Source organism: Adiantum capillus-veneris, chromosome 16 (genome assembly GCF_014529385.1).
Source record: "Adiantum capillus-veneris isolate H3 chromosome 16, ASM1452938v2, whole genome shotgun sequence".
Lineage (NCBI taxonomy): Eukaryota > Viridiplantae > Streptophyta > Polypodiopsida > Polypodiales > Pteridaceae > Adiantum > Adiantum capillus-veneris.
In genome coordinates this window covers 18,269,024-18,289,964 of record NC_140946.1, presented here as the reverse complement: position 1 = coordinate 18,289,964, position 20,941 = coordinate 18,269,024, and the positions used below count along the sequence as shown (strand labels likewise).

The 20,941-nt window shown below is 43.6% G+C and overlaps 1 protein-coding gene and 1 pseudogene across 1 annotated transcript; both read right to left on the bottom strand.

Moving 5' to 3' along the window:
• Positions 1–5,852: 5,852 nt before the first annotated feature.
• LOC147438640 (non-specific lipid-transfer protein 1 pseudogene) lies at positions 5,853–6,209 on the bottom strand (annotated as a pseudogene).
• A 219-nt stretch (positions 6,210–6,428) lies between these two features.
• LOC147438639 (uncharacterized) lies at positions 6,429–6,979 on the bottom strand. The gene is made up of 2 exons (XM_086484167.1): positions 6,806–6,979; positions 6,429–6,702 (listed from the first exon to the last, which is right to left on the bottom strand). The coding sequence occupies exons 1-2, from the start codon at positions 6,895–6,897 to the stop codon at positions 6,435–6,437; spliced, it is 360 nt and encodes a 119-aa protein (XP_086340293.1). The 5' UTR covers positions 6,898–6,979; the 3' UTR covers positions 6,429–6,434.
• Between the last annotated feature and the right edge of the window lie 13,962 nt (positions 6,980–20,941).

Genomic DNA, 20,941 nt, shown 5'->3' with positions numbered 1-20,941 from the left:
GCCAAAATGGCTGGTGCATACATTGTGTGACAGTAAATTGGATGCACCTTTGTCTAGTCATACTCGTTCAGGCTCTCGCCATGCATCTTATGCATTAGATTGTTATGCTTTGGCTGTGTCTAGCTTACATGATGTTGAGGAACCTTTGTCTTTTGATGAACACAGAAATAAAAAAAATTGGATGGCTGCCATGCAATCAGAATATGATGCACTTATACAAAATGACACATGGACTTTATGTGATTTGCCTTCTGGCAAAAAGCCCATTGGTACAAAGTGGGTTTACAAGTTGAACGCAAGCCGGATGGTGAGGTTGATCGCCATAAGGCTCAACTTGTTGCAAAAGGCTATGCACAACAAAAAGTCATAGATTATGAAGAAACTTTTTCCCCCACTTGTTGTATGACTACTCTGCATTTTCTATGTGCATTGGAAACTCATTTTGGTTGGGATGTACATCAATCAAACATTGTTACTGCTTTCTTGAATAGTGACATATTTGAGGAAGTTTAAGTAACGCAGCCTCTCACGGTTTTGTCATGAAAGTACAAGAGGACAAAGTGTGCAGATGTAAGAAGGCTTTGTATGGGTTGAAGCAATCTCCTCGTGCTTGGTATAAGAAAGCTGACACTCATTTGGTCAAATGAGGCTTTCGTAACAGTCCAAGAGAAATCACATTGTATGTAAAGCGTGAGGGTGATGTACTTCTCATTGTGGTTCTTTATGTAGATGATTTGTTGATCACTGGACCAAATGAGAGACATATTGCTGAATTTAAGGCTGATTTGAATTATACTTTCAAGATGAAAGATTTGGGGCTAGTAATTAGCTAGGTATTGCTAGCAACTTTGTTTGGTCCATAGCTTTGGTTGCTATTTTAAGGATGAGAGAGAGAGAGAGAGAGAGAGAGAGAGAATGCATGAGAGAGGGTGTGGCACAGCATGAGTAAAATGAGATCAAGAGAGAGAAATTCTAGTGTAAGAGAGGCAAGTTCAAATGTTGAGAACTCTAGTAGTGTGTGGTACTTATACTCTCAAATTTGCAGTGAGCATGATGTGCATAATTGATGTGACTCTTTTCCATTGCTGGAGTGTCCCATATCGCATGGAGGGGTGGGAGCCAAGCTGAATGATTGAGATAGTTTCTATCATTGACAAGGGGATAGTCTCAAGCATATAAGGGTGAGTACGGTTTTTTTCTTTTAGGAAGAACATGGTCTTGTGGTTTGGGAAAATATGGGTTGTGTAATGTATGAAGCGGGACTCATTGGATTTTGTTGAAGCCAAAATACATTTGTGTGTGTGTGTGTGTGTGTGTGTGTGTGTGTGTGTGTGTGTGTGTGTGTGTGTGTGTGTGTGTGTGTGTGTGTGTGTGTGTGTGTGTGTGTGTGTGCGTGCGTGCGTGCGTGCGTGCGTGAGAGAGAGAGAGAGAGAGAGAGAGAGAGAGAGAGATGAGGGTTGAAGAGAGAAGAATATAAGGTGGGAGGGGGCCAAAGAGATTGAGGGAGAGAGTAGTGGACAAGGAGAGGATAGAAGAGAGAGAGAGAGAGAGAGAGAGAGAGAGAGAGAGAGAGAGAGAGAGAGAGAGAGAGAGAGAGAGAAAGATTTTATTATCATCCTCGGAGGTCAAATATGACCTATGGGACCAAAGATACATGTGATGTACTTTATATGGGTTTGATAAGTGATTTTAGATGCTCCAAGATCTTGGTGATGAGAATTGCATAGAGAGCCCACATTGTGGCTAGGAGAAGAAAGTGTGTAAGTCTAAGTCATGACTGATAGTGTGAGAGAGGCAAGTTCAGATGTGAGCAAACATTGAGCACTCTTATAGTGTGTGGTACTCATACTCTCGAACTTACAGTGAGCATAATGTCCATAGTTGATGTGACTCTTCTCCATTGCCTTAGTGCCCCATCTTGCACCGAAGGAAGTGAGAGCTAAGCTACCTAGTTGTGATAGTGCGTATTGCTAACGAGGGGGTAGGCTCAAGAAGGCTGAGTATGATTTCCTTTTCTAGTGAAGAACATGGTTTAGTAGATGGGGAAATGGTGCATGGCTTTTTTTTTTTGATAACATGCTTACATAAGAAATGCTCTCTCAAGCACTAAGTAGTTTAGGCAATTGCTTTGGAATGGTGTACAGTGCAATAAGTGGATCCATGCCATATGCTATTATGATGTGAAACATTATTTAAGAAACCCAACATATAGTCATGGGATCCAAGCGGGATCAAAATGACTCTTGAGCGTTGATTTTAGTGTTTCTAAAGTAGTATGAACACTGTACAAGAAAGCCAACATATAATAAGTTCACATGCTCCTTATGATCTATAGATACTCACACAAAATTCAAAAAAGGAATCTTGGCCAGGGGACTTTGGATTGCCATGCAAGGAACCTTCTAAAATTAGCCAGTACCACAGCTCTCTAGGGCGCTATCCCTCTAGATAGGTGTGTGTATGTGTGCATGTGTAGAGCATGCTTGAGCTTTCTAGCATGATTAGATTCATCGAAGAGCTCTCCCCACACTCCATCTCTCTCTCTAATCTGCTTTTATACTTACTTAGCCGATAGTCTATCATGACACAGCGAAGAAGAGCGATTTTATTAAATCTGAGAGCTTCTTGTTTAAATTGCATAATCATGATCTTGTAATTATCATTTGAATTTTTTCTCTCTCCACTGTGCAAGACTTCCCAATTTTTTCTCTCTCCATTGTGCAAGACTTCTTGTTTAAAATTGCATAATCATGATCTTGTACTTATCATTTGAATTTTTCTCTCTCCACTGTGCAAGACTTCCCAATTTACATAATTGGATGCTTTTGATAGGGAGGCTAAAACTCTAGGTGCTTAATGGGACAAAATAAAGCTACAGCAAAAAGAGCTTCATAGATTACCATTTTCTTGAATACACTTAGCATTATCTATAGCATATATTTTAGCTATTATTGATCCTCTTAAACCATTTGTGATTGAGAAGAGTGCTAGCAACAAAGCTATATGGCCATTGCTTATGTAAGAAGGCCAATTGCTTATGTAAGAAGGACGGCCTATTGCTTTTAAAAGTAAGAAACTAGATTTCACTGAAGAGGATGAGGTCTAGGAGGGCCTCTTTATTTTCCATGAGATTATATGTAGGTTATTAACATTTTGACAAATAGGTGCATGTCATGTGTGCAAGAATGGTGGGTGTGTAAGAGAGGTGTAAGAATGGTCAAAGGATGCACTCCCCCTCCCCCTCAACTTTATGATTTTTGGCCTTCCATAATTCCTACATACGATCTCCGATTTGAACGGAGATTATGGATCTGTAATCTACACGCCAAGCTCTTTCCGTATATATGTTATATGATATAGTTTTGCCCACTAAATTTTAAATTTCATTTTGGAGGAAATTTTGAATTCAAACAACTAGTTGTTTTGCCTGTTTGATTTTAAAAGATGTCCTTCGATTGCTTTCTTAGTACTAGAGCTTTGACTCCCTTAAACTGCCAAATAAAGAGGCCCTCCTAGACCCCATTCTCTTCCTAATGAGCAGAAGTACTCTCTTGCCCTCAAGCAATGGAGACACTATCTGTATAGTGCTCAGTTTGAGATTGTTTTTTATCACAAAAAAATATATAATGGTTTACACAACACAAAGATTTGAAGGGACGTAAGGCTCGATGGGCTGAAATCCTTCTTGAGGATGCCTGCAAATTAAGAAATCATAAAGACCAGACAAACGGTCTTTACTCTTCAACTCTTATGTGGAAAAGTCTCCAAGAAACTGCAATTCACCTTGGTAGACTTAATGTTGCAAAGAATGCCATCACCAAGGCAATAAAGGTATTTCCACGCGGCAAGAGGTAACTAAGATTGCTAGAGCTTTTGGGTGAGTGGTTAGAGAGAGGTCACCAAGAAGAAGATATTGACAATACCCTTGGTTGCCTCAAATGTAAACAAGCAAGGAGCGCATGTTAGTGCTTTTAAGAGTCTTACCAAACGATGAGCGAACATTCTCGAGCAAAGAAAAAACCGAGCTACTTTCTCACAAACATTGAGCTTTGTTTATAAACAACATCTCATGTGGCATTCTATCAATATTGTAGTCACAAAATATTTTATTTGAGTTTTTTGGGCTTTTTTTAGTTTTTGGACGTTGGATGCCGCTACCATGCCGACTCTCTCTCTCTATCTCTCTCTCTCTCTCTCTCTCTCTCAAGTCTATATGTGATTTGAGAAACCTCTCTCTCTCTCTACCAAAAAATAGAGGTTTGATGCTGCTACCATGCCAACCAATGTTCGAAAAAAGTGTGCATCAGCTTAGCCTTGAGCTGATTTTATCACTAGTTTCTCTCACAAATGTTTTGGGTGAGCACTAGATGTTGAAATGTCAAAATAGATGGAGAGGGAGAAAATCCGTTTGGAGAATTCATAAAAATAGAGTTAAATTGTAAAAAATGCCAATTAGTGCAAAAAATTTCCTAGGTTTGAATCTACCATAAAGGGAAATTTGTATGATTTTCCCTGGGAACATTGATGCCAACTCTCTAGACCAATCAAATGGATGGATCTACTTCCATACCAAAATAGTTCTTTATACCAATCATGACCGCTATATAAACAATCAAGTGGATGGATCTACTTCCATACCAGAATATAAAACCTTATACCATTAGCTACGTCTCCAAAAGAAGTTAGAACTACCATGGACTCTAACCATGACCCCAAACCACCTATCCTATCATGAAGCTCTTGGATTTCTATAGTACAAAGTCGCAACAAAGTAAAAAATTCCTCATTATTTGCATGAGCCCAGACATGGGTTCTCTATCATCACTCCACAGCTCTTACTTGTCTTCATTCCCATGAAGATATTGCCAAGTGCCCTTCTCCCGCTTCTTCAAAATAATGTTAATCCAAGTAGGCCTAATAATGACACTACATTTCTCAGGTACGATAGCTTTACACAGACACAACACACCCAGACGATAATCACCCAGGCGATAGTTCTTGCCATCATTATCATGGACCTTCAATTCCAAGGATCTTGCCTTAAAATACACATCAACGTCAATTTTCTCCTTGGAGGCCTCCTTGAAGAGAGATATCTAGATTTTTTACTTTTCAACAATGTCATCTTGATCCCAGCTAAAACTAAACAACTTTTATGATGAGTTGATGATCTTTGACTTTTTGAGGTATGAAGTAATGTGGCCTTCCCTTGATATTGAGTAGACAAGGCTTCTACCATTTCTAATGTCTATATCTCAAAGAATATAAGACTCTACACATGAGGTCGCGATGACGTCGCGTAGCTTGGTCAAGCGGAGCTTTGAGTTCTACCACGTTCTCTGAAATATCGGCAGCCATTGCAAGCTCCACAACTCTCTCTCTCTCTCTCTCTCTCTCTCTCTCTCAACCAAAAAAAAACTATTGAAAACAGTCCGCGTCGGCGCGGGCTGTTTTTAGTAGTTTTTTCTTCTCTCTCTCTCCATCTCTCTCACTTTTGTCTAGACTTTGCAGGTGACTTGGTGAGTTGAGAAGCGTCTCTCTCTCTCTCTCTCTCTCTCTCTCTCTCTCTCTCTCTCTCTCTCTGAACTTGTAATAAATGGGCGGATTTTATTCACGAAAAAGCAAGTATAGCAGTATAAGAGTAGGGGCAAAATTACAACCGCAGAGGGGAGCAAAGCTAGTTGCTGACACCCTACTGCATCTTGGTTGGTAGGGGGTCAATATCACGATAGCTGGGGGGCTAATGTACTCATCATGGAGGGCGGGGATTGGCATAAGTAGGCTTATAAGAATATAATGATGGGCCGCCTGGGCGTTATAGGATGGCGTCGTTAGTCTCAAGGGCTATTCATTCAAGGAACCGTGGCACAGTTGGTGGAGGTGTTGATCGCATAGCCGAGATTGATGCCGCATAGGCCAGGAAGGGCGGACACACTGGAGCTCTTGAGCGCAAAGCCCAAAGATGCGGACACCTGCTTGATGCAACCGTAGGCGATGACGCGGTCCGCCCTCACCCCCTTAGTGAGGGAGTACAGTGATGAAGGCACCGATGTGGTTCCTGTAAGGTAGCCTGCACACGGAAATAGCTTGCTTCGCATTGTCCCGCACGAGATTTCCGCCTTCTCCTTCTCGACAAGACTGCACGCCACCACCATCACCACCTCTAGTGCCGCCACCACCCTAGAGTTGTTGCTTTTGCTTCCTTCCATGATTATTCTCTATTCTTACTTTGCCCTCGCAGACACACATGCACTATCTAGCTCAGCGCACTACCAACCTCACTCTCTCCTGTGACTTACTCTGCTTTCCTCTCTCTTTACCTCTCTTTTTTTTTTTGAAAAAAAGGGGCTTCACCGAGCCCTATAATATTAGCGGTCGTGTTTATTACAAAGCAAGTACTCTTAAAAGGATATTACAAAGCAACTACTCTTACTCTAAAAGAAATGGAGCTCCCTGCAATAACCACTGTGTGGCCATTTTTGGGCATTCTTTGCAGGGGCAGCTTGTGCCCGAGAGGCAAAGCTGCTTTTGGGCATCCCCCCTCCGCTGGCTTTGGCGGTGATCGACTGAACCCGGGTGGCTTCCGCCCCCGTCATGGGAGTAGTGCTCTTGGAGCCACCACTGCCGCTTGATCCTTTTGAAGCAGCGCTGCTTGCTCCTCCTCCCTTGCCGCCGCCGCCGGAGGATTGCTTCCCAGACATGCTAATTTAACAACAAACGACTGATAAAGCTGTCTCTCTCTACTCTCTCTCTCTCTCTCTCACACACACACACACACACAGGAGAGTCAAGTCAACTGCCTCACCTCACCCGACATAGCTGTGTGGCGAGGCTTGGCAGTTTGTGGGCAGTGCTATCGTGAAGGCCTGCCAGGTAGGGCCGGTTGTATGTGACCATCGTGCTACAGATGGAAGCTAAGACCCTGCCACGAGTAGCACAGTGGTGGATACGCTGGTTGAGCTGCTTCTTCTAGAGCCGATCCGACCGACGCTGCTCTTCCAGGTGAGGGCCTTCGAGGCTGCTGTCGCCACTCGCATGTCCGGCACCACTTGTACATAGATCCTGATCTGCAGCAGCAGGTCGACGCTGCCGCCACGTGCGTCGCCCTTCAAGAGCTCGTGAGGTGATGAGCATCGAATTCCAAAGATTCGGGTAATAGTAGTTGCTTCGCAAAGGTCGCACATAGACCCAAATCTCGGAGAGATTGAATTGAAGTGGTTCTTGTGGGTTTACGGAGCTTTCCCACTTGATCATTTACAATGGGATCCGGGCAAGGGATTTGGTGTGATCCTTACACAAATCCAACCGCTCCAGCACTTTCCTATTTCCAAATAGACAGAAAGATTGTCTTCACAACTAGGGCAACACATAGGTAATAATATATCACAGGGATGGCCATTTTTAGTCCTCGAGATGGGGGGATGAAGGATTATGGCACCCGTAAGGCATTTGGCCTTACACATGATGTTGACATGGGTATGAGAATATCACACCTACAACAGTGGCGACTACAACACCATCATCACAAGGAAGCATGACGTGATGTGTAAACCTCTCTAATCTCTCTCTCTCTCTCTCTCTCTCTCTCTCTCTCCAACTAATTGTTGCAACGGTTTTCTATTGGACACATAGCTATCAGGTCAAGCTTTGGGTAATGATAGATATCTGCATTGGAGTGTTCATTGTGCTCTCTTTGTTGCTATGTTGGCTCAACTCCAAAAGCAAATCTAGGAAAATAGAGAAAACCCTATCTCTCTTGATTCCCATTGTAGGAATACTAGCCGGAATTCCTCAAAGAGGCCTCGGCCATCCATTCGACGGTGCACCAGTTCATATTGACAATTTTGTCAAAAAAAATGGTGGTTCAGGCAAGTCAAAATATTGAAAAGGATGTGGAAGATTGGATAGTAGAGTAAATCATGCAATTAGTTGGGCTTCAGAGTCTCCTTTCTTTGGTAGCTTGTTAATAGAAAGGTAACATGACTATTGGGATGACTTATCCATGCCATCATAGAAAAATTCAACGAGAAAGCATGAGAGCTCCTAGAAGCCTACATGTTGTAGCAAAAAAAAACATGCCTATTAGCCTCATAAGAAGGTCCTTCATGTCAACCCCTAAAGACTTTGCACTTCTATAAGGTTCTAACATGCAATGCTTTTTGTTGGTCGGTATACACTGTTTTTCCCACTTAATGTAGGGAAAGAATTTCAAGAGTAGCCAAGCTTCGGTTGATGAGGAAAGGAATTTGAAATGAGAGGGCGGGAGACCTTAGCTATGTATGGTAGCATTATTCTTTTGGGCCAAAGATTGGAGACACATTTTTGCGAGGTCCTCTCACTTTGTCAAGAGAGCATGTAAAGCTTTGGCACATAGAAAATATATGGGAGAGCATGTTTATGCAATTTATCATGAGGTTTCTTAGTTCTACATGGTTGTTCTATCTACTTCTCCAATATAGAGCAATGTTTGTTCCAAGATCTCACCAGTATTTATCAAAAAGGATCTCCAAAACAACATGCATCACTAGATAAGTCTAGTTGATATCATTAAATGCCTACCATTGCACCTACATTACCCAATATGTGTTGGGATCGGAGAGCACACACACAGAGAGCCAGCACGAAGAAGGAGATAGACACAGTGTGTGGCAGGGCGGTACTCACACTACAATGTGTAGTTATGAGTATAGTTATTATGAATGAGTAAATGAATGGCTGTACATGGGCGGCTGAACAACGGGCAGCCGGGCACTCGGGCCTTTAACCCAACAATCTCCCACTTAAAGGCAGTGTGCCTTTAAAGTGGCCAAAGTACAGCAAAAGAAGTCAAGCCATACCCATCAGCGATCTGCAGTGTGCAAACCGCTGTGAGGCTAACGACTTCGTGAGTAGATCAGCAGGGTTATCGTCAGTGTGTACCTTGACAAGCTGTATGCGCTTGTCCTCTAGAACCTCTCGTATGAAGTGATACCTCACCTCAATGTGCTTTGTCTTCGCATGGAAGACAAGATTCCGTGCCAACGCTATGGCACTCTGGCTATCACAATGTAGAATCGGAGCATCACCAGCCATACCAAGATCTCCCACTAGTCGTGAGAGCCATACGGCCTCCTTGGCAGCCTCAGTGGCAGCCATATATTCAGCCTCTGTAGTGCTCAAAGCAACGCATGGCTGTAAACGTGATGCCCACGAAACCGGTCCACCTGCAACTGTGAACACATAGCCGCTAGTAGACTTCCTCGAGTCCACTGACCCTGCATAGTCTGAATCTGTATATCCGCAAACATACATATCCTTCTCACCATAACATAGGGACAACTCTGAAGTCCCTCTCAAGTATCTGAGAATACCTCTCACTGCATCCCAATGACGCTTGCCCGGGTTAGACATGTACCTGCTAACCACACCAACTGCATGAGCAAGATCTGGACGCGTAGCCACCATGGCATACATCAAGGAACCAACAGCTGACGCATAGGGAATCTGAGACATCTCTGTAGTCTCCAAATCTGTCTGAGGGCAGTCATCATGGCTGAGTTTTACATATGGAGGCAACGGGGTACTAATGGCCTTCCCCCCTTCCATATGAAAACGCTCAAGCACCCTGTCAATGTACTCTTTCTGACTAAGAAAGAGCATCTTGCGAGAACGATCACGAGTGATCCGCATACCCAAAATATGACTGGCATCCCCAAGATCCTTCATGGAAAAGGTCTCATGTAGCCTATGTTTCAAGGCATCCACATCAGAAATACACTTCCCTGCGATCAGCATGTCATCCACATACAAAACCAAAACAATAAGACTACCATCTGCAGCCTTGCGAGTATAGAGGCATGGGTCCTCATAACTGCGTACATAGCCCAATGAACTCATGAATGCATCAAATTTACGATACCATTCACGAGATGATTGCTTCAGTCCATACAAGGTCTTAAGAAGCCGGCATACCATCTTCTTTGAACCATGAATAACAAACCCACTTGGTTGCTCCATGTACAAATCCTCGTGCAAGTCCGGATGTAAGAAAGCTGTCTTTACATCCATTTGCTTCAACTCCATGTCTTCTGTAGCTACCAAAGCAAACAACATACGCAAAGTAGACATCTTCACCACTGGGGAGAAGATCTCGTCAAAATCAATGCCCTTCTGTTGCTTGAATCCTTTAGCCACAAGCCTTGTTTTGTACCTAGGCTTTGCATCCATTGAACACAATTTTATCTTGTAAACCCACTTTCATGGTAGTGCCTTCTTACCCTTTGGCAAAGGAGTAAGCTCCCCCGTTTCATTTTGGATCAACGAATCCATCTCTGACTGCATAGCCTGCTCCCACTTGAGCTTGTCAACACTAGACATGGCCTCATCATAACATGATGGCTCCCCGCAATCAGTCAACAATCCATAATCCATAGAAGGCACAAAACGCTGAGGCTATCTTGCACGCCGCTCTGAACGCCTCAAAGACTATGCAGGAGGTGCATCTGGCTGTCCCACATCTACATGATCTCCCAACAAGGGCTGATCTCCCACTTGAGGGTCAATGGGCTGCCCACGAGCAGCCATGGGACCATCATACCGATGACCATCCTCCTCAAATATCACACGCCGAACCTCAATCGTTCGCGGTGATGCTCTATACATAGAGTCCTCATGAAAAACAACATCATGGCTGCGCACAATCTTCCTGTCAATAGGATCCCACAATCGATAACCCATCTCACCAGAGCTACCATAACCCAAGAAGATACATCTCTTGCTCTTTGGATCCAATTTGCTGCGTTTTGCCTTAGGTACATGTACATAAGCTTCACAGCCAAAAACACGAAGGTGACCATACGAAGGTGGCAAACCTGTCCATACCTCTTCAGGCACTTTGAAGCCCAAAGGAACACTAGGTGAACGATTTATCAAATGCACAGAAAGGGCAACATCTTCAGCCCAAAATCCATTTGACAAACCAGCCATAGAAAGCATACTACGAACTTTTTCCTGTATAGTCCTATTCATGCGCTCTACCACACCATTTTGAGGAGGTGTATAGGGAGCACTAAGCTCGCGCCGTATACCCTTCTCAACACATAATGTTGTGAAAGCATGAGACATAAATTCACCCCCATTGTCCGTACGTAAGCACTTGAACTTACAACCTGATTGGTTCTCAACAAGAGCCAACCATTGCTTAAATATATCAAACACCATATCCTTCTTACGAATGGGGTATGCCCATACCTTCCTGCTAGCATCATCAATGAACGTAACAAAGTACATAGCCTCCAAGAGAAGCATTGGGCATCGGCCCACATACATCACTATGCACCAAAGCTAGCTTTTCCAAAGATCTGTGTGGAACACTTTTCTTATGAGAAGACCGAGCATGTCGACCATAAAGGCAATGCTCACAAGACTCAAAACCACCAAAATCTGAAACGGGAATGTAATCCGCACGTGCCAACAACTTCAAACCTTTCAGTGACATATGCCCCAAACGCTGATGCCATAAAGAAGCAGGAGGTTGCTCAGTGATCCCCACAATGTGATCAGCCACACTAGCTACACAAAGGGAATACAACGTATTCCTCTTAGCACCTTTAACCAAAACAAGACTGCCCTTAGTGAGCTTCCAAACTCCATCACCAAAAGATACATTGAAACCAAGTGAATCCAACTGACCCACGCTAATCAAGCTTTTTGCAAGAGCCGGCACATGACGCACACGCTGCAAGACAAACGTAGTAGAGTTTGGCATAGCCAAATGAATATCCCCAATGCCATGAATCTGCATAGAACGCCCATCGGCAATCCTGACAGTACCTGTGCTCGAAGCATCATAGTCATGAAACCACGACCTATGAGGCGTAACGTGAAAAGAAGCACCACTGTCAATGACCCAATCCATAGGCATACTACGCTCATGAGTGAGAAGAAAAGCGTCATCAAAATAGGATGCAAGCAACACATCACCAAGCTCTTCACTAGTAGCATTAGTCGGAGCACATACATGGTCATCTTGAGAGCTACACTCTCCTTGTGTTGCATTTAACTCCTCAATCTTGACATTGGACTTAGGCTTGTCCTTAGCATCATGGTCTTTCTTCTTACCATCTCCATTTTCCCTTTTCCACTTGTAGCAATCCTTTTTGAAATGGCCTTTTCTACCACAATGAAAACATTCCACATCCTTTTTACTTGTGCCTGCACGGGACTTGCTTCTAGATTTACCCCTGTTGGACTTATATTTGTCCATAGTCCTGCCTCTGACAACCATTGCACTAGAAGACTTACTACCTGCATTATTCTTTCGATTAATCTCTTCCGTGAGAAGACTAGACTCAACATTAGTACTTGTCAACTCATCCGCAGGAACCGAGTTACTTATGGCTGTCCTAAATGTGTCCCATGACTCAGGCAACGTGACAAGTAAAAACATAGCTTTTACATTGTCCTCAAACGTAATTTTCTGCGTAGCAAGTTGGCTGAAAATTGGATTGAACTCATTCAAATGCGCATTCATGGAAGCACCTTCCTCCATTCGCAAATCAATAAGCTTTTTAATCCAATACACCATAGAAGCAGCCGAATGCTTATCATACATATCGCAAATCCGCTGCCATAGCTCATAAGCTCCACCCTGTGCATCTTTCACATTGTAATAAACAGACTTTGAAAGGGAAAGCCTAATGGTAGACCTGCACATCTCATCCAACTCCTCCCAATCATCCCTCTCCATGTTCTCTGGCTTAAATCCCTGCAACTTTAGAGGTCGAATCTGTTTCTTCTGCACCAAGACATCCCAAATCTGATCTTTCCAATATGAGAAATTAGCACCATCCAATTTCTCAATATTGAAAACTGTGTCCTCTTTAGTGCCCATTACAACAAGAATGCAACAATGAGAAACCTGTAACCAACCAACAAACTGCCACAACAAAGTAGTGTTGCAAATCTGACAACACCTGCTGCTCAATCAAAGAGCAAACGCATAGAGTATAAATCAGCCCATAATATGGTCAAAAAACGTACGTAGAAATCCACAAACAAATGCATAAACCCGTGACACCTGTAACTCAACCGGCCTAGGCAAACCGTGCCACAAAATGCATCAACAACGAGCTGTCATAGAGGCATAAACATACTCCATGTCTGAATAACCACAATAGAGACATAAGCTGACCAAGCTTACACAAATCCGTGAGCATAAATGGATCCAAGTGAGCATGTAACCAATGCACAAGCTCAACGAAGTCCAATCTCTAATGTCAACCAAGTACCTGTCCGTACTCAAACCGCAACACTGCAAGCAAGAGCAAACCCGCTCTATGTATAAGTGAACCAAATCTCCACAATATCATGCATAAAGAGTGTTTGTCAAACTGCCATATCCACATCCATCAACATACATAGATGATGTAAACCTGTAGCTCAAGAACACGCATAAACAGGCTAGAAGAGTAGAAGCTCCCACTCAAAACACAACCATATACATGGCTGTCCCACAGTCAAAATACATGTTTTGTAACCACAGAAGAAACCTGTATCCAAAGCTCCCTGTAACCTGTAACCTGTACCCGTACCTGTACCTGTACCTGCACCTGTACCTGTACATGTAGTCGAAGAAGACAATGTCGCCAAACTCCCACTCTATCTGTGTGTATGAGGCCACTCCAAGAAGAGGCTACACACTCTCAAATGAGCTGTGGGCTCACGTAAGTGGAAGACACTACAACAATGGCACCTGTAATGGCTATGGAAGCTCTGGCAACAGAAAACTACCAAAGAGAGCTGAAAAACGCAGCTCCTAGTCTGTAGCTCGGATGGGATTTCTAATGGCACGAATGGCTCCGAAAGGGGGGTTAAACTCGAGGACGCCTGCTGAAAATACTCGCGGAGTGCTGAACCTTCCAATGCCAAGCTCAGAAAAACCTTCTGCTCTTTAGAAATGCGCGCGTGCGCGAAACCAAAAAACGGCAATGAAACAGCAGCAAGTTTCAACACACTCAACAATGATGATGAAGCTCTCAATGCTCTCACTACCAAGCTCTGATACCACTTGTTGGTGTTACCATATACATGTGGTAGTGATGTGTGTGAACACACTAGGACCGCCGGGGCATTTTTTCCCTCTTTAGGAGGTTTTTTCCCCCGTGCATTGTATATACGCCCATCACTCTAGGGCTATCAATCTTTCCATTGCACACTAAGTAACACACTCTCTATTGTGTGCCTTGAGCTTCCTTCGTCTTCTCCAAGCTGTGTGTGTTTCTCTGCAACCCTAATTCCAACAATTGGTATCAGAGCAGGTCACGTCCTCCCGGGCTTAGTCGCCAGCTGCTCCAGCTCACGCCTGCTCACTTTCTCCGATTTCAGTGAGCTTTGGCAAGCGTTCGCAGGTCGACAAATATTTTGGAAAAGCTCGAAGAGCTTGGTCTACTCAGAATTTTGATTTGGCCTCATTTCGGCCTCCGTTTCCACTACGGGCAGTACTGCACAGGTTATTTCGTCATTTTGTGCAGATTTTCTGTCAGTGCCGTTTTCTGCATAACAGGTGCCTTATAGTCTTCTACGGTTTGTGCTATATAACACAAGTTGTTCCCGCTCCATTTCTCCTATTTTCGGGCAGTTTTCACATCAGGTGCAGCATTTACCATGGCTGACAACAACAACACAGATGTGTTCAAGATGTTTGCTGCTGAGGACAGGTTGGATGGGGACAACTACCCTATGTGGGCTTATATGATGCAACACGTTCTTGTGTCAAAAGGTGTCTGGAACATTGTGCAGGGCATTGATGTACGTCCTGGTTCTGAAGATGTAGGCGATATTGAGGATGTTGCAGGTCTTGCTGCAAGGATTGCAACTGTTAGAGTTGTTTTGCCTACAGCAGAACAAGCTCGTTGGGATGTTAAGGATGCGCAGGCTCATGCATTGATTGCGTTGTCTGTGAAGCGCACCATTATTCCTCACATCCGTTCAGCAAAATCTGCAAAACAGGCTTGGGATATTCTAGCAGGTCTTTATGCAAGCCGCAATGAGGCTAAAATTGCTTTGCTGCGTAAAGAGCTAGAGTCGAAGATTATGCATGAGGAAGATGATATGGACACTTTCCTTGCTAGTGTCAAGGATATCAATGAGCAACTCATTTCTGCAGGTGAAGTCATTTCTGACAGTTCCCTTGTGCAGACTGTTCTTGATGCCTTACCAGATTCCTACCAGACTTTTGCTAGTACTTGGAGACTGATGACCCAAGGAAATCCTGAAGTTGTCAAGTTTGATGCATTATGCACATTGCTGTTGCAAGAGTCACTTTCTAGAAAAAACAGGACTAGGCAACGTGCAGTTGAACAGGCTTTTATTGCTTCTCAAAGAAAGGGTGGTAACAGTAATGCAGCCACTTCTTATGGTTCTGCTGCGAGTGGCAAAAATTCTGTTCCTAATGCTTCTGCTGGCAGCACTTCGTCTGGCAATTCTGGTGATAAGGGCAAAAAGAAGATGCGTTGCCATTATTGTAAAGCCAATGATCACTTGATCAAGTCGTGTCCTAAGTTGAAGGCCAAAGAGGCTAAGAAGAAAGAGGGTGGTTCCACTGCAAATGCTGGTTCCACTACAAATGCAGCCATTGTTGAGTCTTCTGTGAAAGGAGATTGTGATGCTGATGTTGATGCAGAATGGGCTTTTAGCGCAGAGTGCACTTACAATCCTGCTGTCCATGATGCATGCTTGTCAGTTGCTGCAGATTCACATGTGTGGTATTTCGACAGTGGTGCTACAAAGCACATTACCTCACATCGTGAATTGTTTACCTCTCTTGAGTCTGTCCCTCATGGGAATTCAGTCACTTGTGCCAACAACGCCTCTTATCCAGTTCAGGGAGTTGGAAAGATTGTGCTCACTGCTGCTAATGGCAGTTCCTTCACACTTGTTGATGCACTTTATGTACCTGGGATCAAGAAGAATCTATTGTCTGTATCCGCACTTGCTAGACTTGGACTTGTAGTCAAATTTGTGGATGACAGATGTACAGTTCATGATCTCAGTTTTGGTGATGAAATTGTTGCATCTGGGCTTTTGTGCCGTGGGCTGTATAAGCTCACTTTGTATGACAAGTGTGGACAAAATTTTGCAAATGCTGTTGCAGATTCAAGGGCTATTTCAGATGCAAAACTTTGGCATGCACGTTTTGGTCATCTGAATTTTGCCAGGTTGCTGCGTTTGCAGAAATCTGATATGGTTGCTTCTTTGCCGCCTCTTGAAGCACCTATCAAACATGTTTGTGAAGGCTGTATTCTGGGTAAAATGCAGCGTTCTAAGTTTCCAAAGGATGGTTCAGTTAGGGCCACATGCAGGTTGCAGCTTGTGCATAGTGATGTTTGTGGGCCCATGCAAACTCCGTCCTTGGGCAATTACCTGTACTTCGTGACTTTCATTGATGATTACTCCAGGCATGCATGGGTATTTCCGCTTAAAGCAAAGTCCGAAGTTTTTATGTGCTTCAAACAATTTTTGGCTATGGCTGAAAATGTCTCAAAATGTACTATGGGCACCCTCCGTTCCGATCGAGGGGGGGAGTATATGTCTCATGAATTTAATGCATTTCTGGCTAGTCGTGGGATAAAACACCAATGTACAGTGCCTTATACACCTCAGCAAAATGGTGTTGCTGAGAGGAAAAACAGGTCACTAACGGAAATGGCACGATGTATGGTCAAAAGTCAAGCTTTGCCGCATTCTTTTTGGCTTGAGGCCATCATGTGTGCCACTTATGTACTTAACAGGTGTCCTACGAAAGCTTTGCAGTCTATTACTCCATATGAAGCATGGCATGATAGAAAACCTTCTATTGAGCACATGCGTGTTTTTGGCTGTTTGGCATATGCTTTGGTGCCACAAGTGCAGCGCAGAAAATTGGATGATAAGGCTGTCAAATGTATTTTTGTTGGTTATAGTGCTGAAAGCAAAGGTTACAGGTTGTATCATCCGCAAACAAAACGTATTTTGGTTTCACAGGATGTAGTGTTTGTGGAAGATTCTGTTCAACCCTTGCTGTCATGTACTAGAGACAGTAATGTAAGCTCACAGGACATTTATGACACTTTGTTGCCTCTTTTCAGTGGTGGAAATACGAATGTAAGTTCCAATGAGGCAAATGTACAGCCTATGGGGGTTTCTGAAAATGTTTTAGAACAGCCTATTACTGATGCAGATGTACATGATGTACTTGTTGAGGAAAGGGCTGAAAATGAGCAGGCTAGAGGTATGCCAAAATGGCTGGTGCACACTTTGCGTGACAGTAAATTGGATGCACCTTTATCTAGTCGTACTCGTTCAGGCTCTCGCCATGCATCTTATGCATCAGATTGTTATGCTTTGGCTGTGTCTAGTTTACATGATGTTGAGGAGCCTCTGTCTTTTGATGAAGCACAGAATTCAGAAAATTGGATTGCTGCCATGAAATCAGAATATGATGCACTTATAGAGAATGACACATGGACTTTATGTGATTTGCCTCCTGGCAAAAAGGCCATTGGTACGAAGTGGGTTTACAAGTTGAAACGCAAGCCGGATGGTGAGATCGATCACCATAAGGCTCGACTTGTTGCAAAGGGTTATGCACAACAAAAAGGCATAGATTATGAAGAGACTTTTGCTCCCACTTGTCGTATGACTACTGTGCGTTTTCTATGTGCATTGGCATCTCATTTTGGTTGGGATGTACATCAATCAGACATTGTTACTGCTTTCTTGAATGGTGACATATTTGAGGAAGTTTATGTAACGCAGCCTCGCGGTTTTGTCATAAAAGGACAAGAGGACAAAGTGTGCAAATGTAAGAAGGCTTTGTATGGGTTGAAGCAATCTCCTTGTGCTTGGTATGAGAAAGCTGACACTCATTTGGTTAAACGAGGCTTTCGTAACAGTCCAACAGAAAGCACATTGTATGTAAAGCGTGAGGATGATGTATTTCTCATTGTGGTTCTTTATGTTGATGATTTGCTGATCACTGGACCAAATGAGAGACATATTGCTGAATTTAAGGCTGATTTGAATGCTACTTTCAAGATGAAAGATTTGGGGCTGTTGCAACATTACTTGGGTATACAGTTTAAGCAGTGTGATGGTGGTATTGCCTTGTGTCAGAAAAGTTACATAGAGACATTGCTATGTAAGTTTGGATTTGAGGATTGCAAACCTATTGCCACTCCCATGGAAACAGGTTTGAAGTTGAGTCTACATGATGCTGGCGATCCTGCTGATGTCACTCTTTACCAAACTGCTGTTGGCTGCCTCATTTATGTATGCAACACGAGGCCAGATATTCAGTTTGCAGTCTCGCAGGTCAGCAGATTTATGCATAGCCCAGGGTCTAAGCATTGGCAGGCTGTCAAGAGGATTTTCCGCTACCTTAGTGGCACTTTACATCTTGGCTTGTTTTATCCCAAGGGGGGATCATTGCCGCCAGACTTACATGCTTTTTCGGACTCAGATTGGGCTGGTTGTTTTGACACGCGAGTGTCCACAAGTGGTTTTTGTTTCATGCTTGGCAGTTCATGTATATCATGGTTGAGCAAGAAGCAACCTACTGTGGCCACTTCGAGTTGTGAGGCTGAGTACAGGGCAGTCTTCACAGCTACGGTTGAGTGTGTATGGCTCAGACGCCTTATGGCTGACTTGGGTGTTGGACAGGACACTGCCAACACTATCTACACTGACAGTCAGAGCGCATTGGCAGTTGCGAGGAACCCAGTTTTTCATGCTCGCACAAAGCACATTGAGGTGCATTACCACTATGTCAGGGAGAGGCTCTCAGCAGGAGAGATCAGCTTGGCTTATGTGCCAACACAGGACAACCTTGCAGATCTTTTCACAAAGGCATTGTCTCGTGAGAAGCTTGAAGCTTTCCGCAAAGCTTTGGGCTTACTCCCCTTTGTGGACTGATCCTGTCCTCAGGGCATGGCACTTCCCTTTACTCATGTGCCAGCTCTCGTTCACCGCATCACTCCAGGGGGGATTTGTTACCATATACATGTGGTAGTGATGTGTGTGAACACACTAGGACCGCCGGGGCATTTTTTCCCTCTTTAGGAGGTTTTTTCCCCCGTGCATTGTATATACGCCCATCACTCTAGGGCTATCAATCTTTCCATTGCACACTAAGTAACACACTCTCTATTGTGTGCCTTGAGCTTCCTTCGTCTTCTCCAAGCTGTGTGTGTTTCTCTGCAACCCTAATTCCAACAGTTGGGTTCGGAGAGCACACACACAGAGAGCCAGCACGAAGAAGGAGATAGACACAGTGTGTGGTGGGGCGGTACTCACACTACAATGTGTAGTTATGAGTATAGTTATTATGAATGAGTAAATGAATGGCTGTACATGGGCGGCTGAACAACGGGCAGCCGGGCACACGGGCCTTTAACCCAACAATATGATGGATATATTGCTTTTGAGATGCCACCACAATGTGACAACTCAAGCATGTATGGTAAGGAACAACAATTTGATAGGAACTCTTGAACAAAATATGTGACTTGCAGTAGTGACTTATTTAAAGGTGTGATACGCTTTAATAGGTGTTGGGTAATTGCCTTTTGAGTTGAGGTGTTGGGTGGTGGAATCCAACAAGCCATGATTATTTTCTTCAATATAGCTTGTGCTTGCATCAATTTGTCAAAGGTGTTTCTCATATTTGCTAGGAAACTAGCTTTGCTCGGTTTTCTTTGCTCGTTGATTGGAAACCCTCGGAACTTAGAGCCCCGTCTCGCATGGCACCTCTAGGGGCTACGGGGGCTGAAACTTTGCAACCCACAGTTTCACACGCAATCAGCGAAGGGTTAGGGGGGTTTGACACAAACGGGCTTTGTGCTACAACCACTGTTAAAAAAAATGAAAATAACAAAAACTTGTAGAGCTTCACTCACTCTCTCGGAGGTCATTGACAATTGCGAGTCAATTGCTAGTTAAGCATCTATTTTAGCCAAACTGCTACTCGATCTTCTTCTTTTAAAGGATGTTGTCAGTAAGCTCAAACAAGAAATCATGGGGACTCTCTCTCTTGCAACGAGTAGAGTCCTTGTGCTATAGCCCTTCCAATAGCATGGCGGGATGGGGCTCTTAATTCTTGCCCTTGTTGCTCTTCCTCGTTTCAACCCTCTTTCTCCACTACCTTGCTTGCCCCATTTTCATCTCTTGTAGTTACTTGTAGTAGAGCGCCATCCCTGTTCTACCCAAGACACCCTTAGGCTCTACACCAAGAGAACAACAATTGTAGATCCATTGCCCATTACCAACATCTCAACGTGTTGCAGCGAGCTCATGTGCTAGGATTTGGCTGCTGGTTTTGAGCTTCTCTATCTCTTTCTCCTGTGTAGCCATCATTCGTGCATCTCTATTCGTATTAACCTCATGTTGCAGCATTATACTCCTTAGTTTAGCTAATTCCTGCTTAGCTTTTTTAGCTTTAGTTTTTGTTTCCTAGAGTTCCATCTATAAGGCAACTAGCACTAAGCTGGAAATATATCTTTGGGCATCCATCATTTGCCCCGTAGCATTCAGAATGGTATTCCATCCATACATCATAGTAGCCACACATCCATCTATAATTGTTTCTACATCATTCTGGGCGCTTTCATATACTATCAGAAGAGTGTGATAAGGAATCAGTGATCTATCACCTTTTTGAATAACCAAATTTCCTTACAGGGACTTCTTTTGCAGCTGCTCTACAACCTATCATGTTGAATTGGCTGGACTGGCTTATGGGTAACTATAGTCATCTAAGTTTCAGAGGTGTTGGGAGGCGCTCTATGGTTTCTCTTATGAGCAAGCTGATCCTTTTCAGTAGTCATTTCTAATTATGGTGCAATTCAATCACCTTGTCAGTTGAAGTGCCTTTGGTATGGTCCATATCAGTAGAATTTGTTGGCGTCTTTTGTTTTAGCTTCAATTG

Bases quoted from the DNA above. Each gene is read 5' to 3' on its own strand.
- LOC147438639 (XM_086484167.1), bottom strand. From the start codon at position 6,897: ATGGTCACATACAACCGGCCCTACCTGGCAGGCCTTCACGATAGCACT. The intron at 6,703-6,805 runs GTGAGGCAGTTG...TTGTTAAATTAG, and splicing joins ACACAGCTATGTCGGGTGAG to CATGTCTGGGAAGCAATCCT.